We start from the raw sequence: 7151 nt of genomic DNA, 5'->3' as shown, positions 1-7151 counted from the left end.
ATTAGATAAATAGCGTTTGTATAGCGCATACCCCTTTTCAACAGCAAGCACTATGCGCATTACATTAAATTATTACCCCAGTAGACAATAGAACACTCTGAAACATTCTCAGCTTCCCGAGAAGCATACAGTGCAAGCAGCTGATTAAGCGCTCCGACATTAACAAACTGACAAGATCTTTTGCTGTCAAGAGCTGGGTGCCCATTCCCACCAGGGTGAAGTGAGGAAAACTTGTGTAAACTGCCTTTCCAAGGACACAACGTCCGGCCCCTGACGGGATTTGAACCCACAACCTTACGGTTGCGAGTCCGAGAGCCAAACCACTAGGCCACGAACAATTTTCTAGTTTTTACATTTGGGAGTAACCCTGGCTAACGTATAAACTGATGGAAGAGAGATAGGGCAATTTATGCTGAAGATGGAAAAGTACAATCGAAACTCTCAAAGACAACCATCCAGTGTTGAGGGGGAAAGTTTGATAGGAAAGAAAGAGCAAAACACACTAAAGCACCTGCCAGCCACCCACGTTATAGACACGTTAGACTGTGTTTCTTAGTTTGACTAAAGAGTAAAACCACAAAATTTCATCTAAAAGTCTAGATTTTTTTTTTTTCACTGAAAAGTGTCTAATATGTATCTTTCTGACCAATACAAGACAAAAACAGTTGAACTAGAACATAGCATTTTTATAAAAACCTTCAAAGAGATGGAACTTTAAACATAGACTTTGTAAATATATATATATATAAGCCCCTTTTGAAAACATGGTAGTCTTTAAATCAGCCCCTTCCAAAGACCCGACAACTCACAATATGGTCCGAGGAACATCTGCTGCAGGTACACCGAAAGTAATACTGTTGCTGAAGCTGTTCTTGTCGCTCGGCTATCGTCGCCAGAGGATCCACGTAGCTTAGGAACACCTGGGGACAAATGATCAACTTTCACCCGTTGCATGTCACCATAGCCGTATCTGTTCATTCATTGGCGCCCCGGCCACTCCTTGCCACAACAGGCCTGCTCCACCTTCCCCTTTCTCTTTACAGCCCTTGCAACACAAATAGGTCATAAAAGAGTCACAGATAGTTTTATGACCCTTGCAACACAATTAGGTCATATAAGTCAGAGATTAGAGGTGTTACAAGAAAGTAACAAAGACAAAAAAGAACTTGAATGAGTTGATCTTTTTTTCACTTCTCCTGACGACATCAACTTATTCGTGGTCGACCGTAATATTATTTGTTGATGTAAGTGTCATTACAAATAATATCATAGAAAATTAGTGATGGTATAGAAATTCACCTCTTCATACGAGTCGCTATCGATGTCAGTCACTGCTCGCACGGTCACAGTTCTGCCCTCAAACGAAGCAACAGCATTGGGGTAGCATCTGTGGTCTAATATAGAAGGACTAAAAAAAACAGAAAGAGAAAAAAAAAAAAAGAAGAAATGAAATCATTGATAACACAGCACAACCTTAGAATCACATAGTTCTATCTGACATGTTAGGCCGTTCTGAGTTACTAAAACCATGAGGTCAGAAACCGAATTTTCTGTCTGCTCTATCAAAATTGTACGGTTATTTGGATTCATTATCAAGATATTCAAAGAATTGCATTAAAAAAAGCTTGGCGTATTGTGAAACTCAAAACTTTTTAACGTTAAATTTCTCAAAACTAGGTGCTGAGCAGATAGAACCTTGTAGTTCTGGGGTTGTGACTGGTCTACACAAATTTTGTTTTAGTTTTAGTAGAAGTTTTATGGCGCTCGCAACTGCATAAGGTCATATGAGCGCCAGAAGATTAGAGGTGTTACAAGGTAGTAACAAACATAAAAAAAGAAGGAGGGGAGATAAAGATGATAAATGTTTGATAGGAAAGAAGGAGCAAACCACACCAGAGCACCTGCCAAAAACCAACACATTTTGTGCCATACGGTTTAAGACTTGCTAAGATTCTGCTCTTAATCAAGACAGATTTTACTGACAGCTAACGTGCCAACCCACCTGTTATAGATCCCTACAGCAACATCTTGAAGAGACTCGTCTGCAATGGTGAACGTGTTGATGACCATCTGCAGAGAGGAATGAAAGTGTATAACTTGCAAGGAGAGATTACAAGATTATATATAAATTAACCCTATCCATATGCCCTGGGGGCATTTTGTACCCCTGGGGTTGTATTCTTCACATTTTAGAATACTTTTAGACGAAAATCTCTTTGTAACTTTCAGTTTTTCTCAGAAAATCATTTTGACAGACTGCTATGCAAAGCATACGGATCAGATTAACGAGTAAATTTCCTTTTTGGAAAGTGGTGGCACAGAGTTCCCCATGTCGTATGGATACGATAATAAAACACGACGCACAGATAGGGTTAAAAAAATTAAATTCCTTGAATGAGAAGGCTTCGGCCACCACCTAGGCAAAATTCAAAATAAAACTTTAAAAATGTGTCCAGCACGCTCATATGTGTGTGTGCCTGGTGAAAGGGACCACATGTCGCATTTTCTCAAACCGAGATATCAGGCTTCAAAGGTCAAAAATAGAATTTTTGACAAAAACTAAGTTCCATTAAAAATGGATTCTTTAGCCATTTATTTATTGATATTTACAAGGATTTGGGTTATTTTGACTTTAAAATACATTTTAAAAGGTGTTTTTTAACCCGAGATATATTGCGTAATCCCAAAAAATGCGTGAGGAAACTGGCTTTCAGGGTTAACACTGCGGATGGTTTCTCTTGTCCATTCATAAAGTCGACCCAATCACAATGCAAACTAAAATATAGGTCATTCTCTCTGCTCTCCAATGACAGGTAGTGCGCATGAATATCTAGAACATGTAAACAAAGCGAAGCTTTGCGCATCCATACCCCTTTGTTTCTTTGGAGAGCAAACTTGTATCGCCTATTTCTGCCCTGTGCAAACCGTATTTCTTGAAATTCCTGTTCAAGGTGGTGGTGAATTTGTTTTGAAGACGTAATATAAACACTTTGAAGCTGTTCTTTTATTGTAGAGCTACTTTTTAAAGTTGGTTTGTGAGATGCGACTGTGTTGTCAGGTCGTCTCCAAGCACAACAACATGGCGGAGCTGTCAGCTGTTACTACTACTGTTAGTAGTAGTACTAGATCTAGTACTGCTATTCGTGAGCAGGAAATTGTGTCTCATCTCAATTCTCTTGGACGTATTGGAATGTCAGAATGGCAACTGATGAAGACATTAGAGATGTAATATACAATTATTTTGTTTCTGACGTCGATTTGGGAGAAGAGGAAGAAGATGAGTTCAATCTGGAGGTGCCATCGCCAGTTCCAGACTCCGCACTTGAAGCAGAATCGAGCGAAGCAGGTAAAGATTAACAACAACAAAAACAACAGTTATAATAGAAAAAGATTTAGATTTAGCAAACTAATAATTATTTATTATAATTATCATTAGTCTACGCTGTTCTTTCTTGATAAACCTAGATCTAGCTTACTCATAGTAGTGCATTTTTGTTTTCTTAATTCCAAATGTACGCAGAACAAAATTTAATTTATTCCTGGGAGAGTCTGAGTTCTAAGATCTGGATATGTGGCAATCTTGTTAAGTGGGTAAGGAACAAAAAGTTTTCCTCTGACCCTGATGATTGATAGATTGATAGTGTTAAGTTCCAGTTACTGTGGTGAAGATATTTTTTTAGCCTGTGTGTGTGTTGCAGGAGATGAAAGGGGGGGGGGTATCAAGTTTTTAAACAAAACAATAATAATTATGAACATGATTTAACAACATTTTATTTCAGCAACAGCAAAACCTTTTTACTAGAATGGTGACTTGTTATGAAAAATGGGTGCTCTGTTTTTGTTTTTTCTGCAGCAAATATTCAGCGCAGCGTGATTGAGGATGTCACGCAGTACTTGCCCCAAGCCCTACATACAGGAGTCGGTGTGTGCTACCGAGGAGCCACCTCCTGCCTTCACAAGCAACTGCAAGTACTACGAAGGCCATCCTTGCTACCTGCAGTTTCCTGGAGACTAGATTGAGAGTGCCAGATTGCAACATTTGGAACTCACCCGTCAAGAGTTGGACATGTGTGTATTATCGTATTTGTCATCTTGTGCGGAGAGGAGAGCTGACTCAGAGGTGAAAAAAGGCGGCACAAAGTTTTCGGTCAATCCCAAGAACCATGGTTTTTTTCGAAGGTCAGCCAGTTTGTCGAGATTTGTTTTTATTTGTACATTGTATGTCTACAAAACGATTTAAAAATCTAGCGGTACATTTTAAAGAGCTTGGTGTTGTGGAGCGCATTCACAAGGGCTCCAAACAGGTTAGAGGACACACTTTGTCTTTTAAAGACATAATAACGGCTATCATGAGATTTATTTCAAATTTTGCTGAGGCCAATGCAATCATTTTGCCAGGGAGACAGCCTTATGGCTGGAACACAGACTGCAAGCTGCTTCCTACACATTGTACTAAGAGGCAAGTGTATGATTTGTATGCCGAGGAGACCGATAGGACTCAGAGTGCAAGGAAAGTTTCTTATAGGTCATTTGCTCCTCTATTGCAGCAACTTCTCCGTTTCATCACCAACCTCACGCCTGCGACAGACTTATTTTGGTACTGTCAGCAGAGGTCTGTTCAGCATCAGTGATGTATGAATCTCCCTTTAGAAAAAAAAAGTCAGGCTGCTAGAGAAATGCTCCGTCACTTAGAGGACGCTACAGCAGAAAGATCCCTCTACAACTCAGCAATAGAGGAAGCTAGAAGAGATATGCCCCCAGACATGCTTTTGAAGGTAAAAGACTGTGTGAATTCATCAATGTGTGCGAGGGTGTCTGGGTAAGCTTTGTGGGATTGTCTTTACTGGAGAGATTGTCTGTACTGGAGAGAGAGACAGTGAGACTGGAGAGAGAAAAAGAGAGAAAGAGGATTGCTATAGGAGCAGTGTGCTTCATATGTTCTTTGTATTATTGTACAGCGCATTGAGCACTTCCTTGTGGAAATGCGCTATATAAATTCAATTTATTATTATTATTATACTACTTGATTATAATAATACTTCCCCTGATCTCCAAAGAAATTTTCTGTTGTTTATTGTGATCTTGTTTTGAATGTTTGTTGCGATTGTTTACTTTGATTAATTTTAAAATCCCATTTAAGTACTAAATAAATTTCAACCTCATTTGCAGACAGGACATCTGATCAATCTCCGATAGTGTGATAGAACACGCCTGTGAGCCTTGGAAACCCCCTAACAATAGGGAGGATCCTTCGAAGGATTTGAACCCCTATGGCTTAAACATAAAGTTACTGGTATGCCCACCATGCTTGTTTAGTTGAGACAAAAGCCTGTAGCCTCACAATTCTTACAACACAGACCTAGTCTGAGATCATACACAGCAGTATGCACTTTAACATTCACTCCATATAAGAGTTTTAAAAATGTTTTTAAAAATACTTATTAGATCATTATAAAAAGTGACCAGCAGAGATAAAATAATGCTAATTTAGTTTTAAACTGTTCATTTCAAATCAATAACTTTATTGACTCTACTGAACAAAACCCCTTCTTGTAGATTTCTGTTGAATGTGCAGTAAGCGTTTGGATAGACACAATGTGGGCCTGGATTCTGCAAACTACTGTTTTACAAGTAGATGAAAATGGTACTGTGTTTCAACAAATTCACCCAGAATCTAAAAAATTTGCATTGCAAATGAAAGGAGAAATGTTGAAGGACCATAAGAATAGGATAATATCTGTATGAAGTAAGACACACGTATATTTGAAGCAGAAACAAAGGTGAAACTTTAGAGACGTTTTTCTCAAAACTTTGTTTCCGTACCCTGCCTTACAAAATCGCCCATATCTCAAAAACTACTGAAGATATCTTCAAAATTTGAAAAGCACATTGTTCAGAAATGTACAAGAAAATGCCAAAAAACGGGATTTTTCAAAATGCGACATGTTGTCCCTTTCACCAGGCACACACACATATGACTTTATGCACTTGTGAGCACTGTAAAACACTTACCCCCCAAAAAAGGAAAAAGAAAATAAAACTTCCTTGAATACTTATAAAGGCTTTAACAGTCGAAAACCTGGCATTTATTTATTAAAAATTTATTGGAAAACTGAAGCCTAGCACAGCTTGATATACCATGTGGGTGAAATATCTTTTTTTATAAGGTAACGGCAAACACGAGTATAATGAAAGTGCATACAAGAAAGAAAAAAAAATAAAAGAATAAAGGAATAACTTTAAGACAGTGAAAATGTAGATCAATACACTTTTATCATTAAAAGAATTACCTTTCAAAATGTTTTTTAGAATTAAATCACACATTATAATTGAATTTAGAAAAGTAGTACGCCATGTCCATGCTTTTAAAACATATTTTGAAATACAAATAAGTTAATAAACATAAGCTAATAATAAAATCAAATAAAACCTTTAAAAGCAATTGCAAAATAAAGCAGATAACAGGTTTAAAAAATACCAAAAAAAACAAAACAAAACAAAACAAAAACAAACATATATAGAATAAAACTGAAAAAAGGAACAACAACTAACTTTGCCAAAAATGTCCAGGAGCACGCTGGAAGGGGGGAGAGAGAGGAGTCCGTGGGTGTAGGCCCTCAGGAAGTCGTGTGCCACCTCAAACAGCGAGTTCCGCGTCCTGTCACTCGTAATTTTGTCAGCATCTATAAATAAATAAATAAAACAAAATTTAGGCAATGTTATAATGCTCTCAACATGCGTGAATAATTTCCTTACATTTTTTTAACAGAAGACAAAAAAATAAATAAAAAACACTACATAAAAAAAACGAAAAAGCACACATATACACAAACACATAAACCTGTCCCCGTCGTTTTATGTGGGAAAAATTGTGAAATTATGAAAACTAAGCCCAAAAATGTGAAATTATGCAATTCTGTTAATTTTAACAAAGAATTATAAAGGAAATTAATAATAAGAAATTATGCAAAAAATGATCAAACTTTGCTAAATCATGCAGGGTGCATAAAACCACGAGGACAGATAAACAAATAAACTTACGAGACATGAGATCATTAAAACATCTGAAGCAAGGCTTTTCGTCTTTCTCTTGGTTCACACTAGAAGCTCCATTCTGAAAAAATAAATAAATAAATAATAAAAAATAAACT

General features: G+C 37.3%; 1 protein-coding gene across 1 annotated transcript in view; it reads right to left on the bottom strand.

Annotated features, from left to right (window-relative positions):
- LOC101859368 (histone-lysine N-methyltransferase SMYD3) overlaps positions 1-7151 on the bottom strand; it is a 17601-nt gene that overhangs the window by 6252 nt on the left and 4198 nt on the right. The window contains exons 4-8 of the mRNA XM_013089471.2: positions 7042-7114; positions 6553-6683; positions 2003-2070; positions 1300-1408; positions 810-920 (exon numbers count right to left, since the gene is read on the bottom strand). Coding sequence (XP_012944925.2) covers positions 810-920; positions 1300-1408; positions 2003-2070; positions 6553-6683; positions 7042-7114 — 492 coding nt within the window. The remainder of the gene's footprint in view (positions 1-809; positions 921-1299; positions 1409-2002; positions 2071-6552; positions 6684-7041; positions 7115-7151) is intronic.

This window comes from Aplysia californica, unplaced genomic scaffold, assembly GCF_000002075.1.
Source record: "Aplysia californica isolate F4 #8 unplaced genomic scaffold, AplCal3.0 scaffold00958, whole genome shotgun sequence".
Taxonomy (NCBI): domain Eukaryota; kingdom Metazoa; phylum Mollusca; class Gastropoda; order Aplysiida; family Aplysiidae; genus Aplysia; species Aplysia californica.
This window is presented reverse-complemented; position numbering and strand designations above follow the sequence as displayed.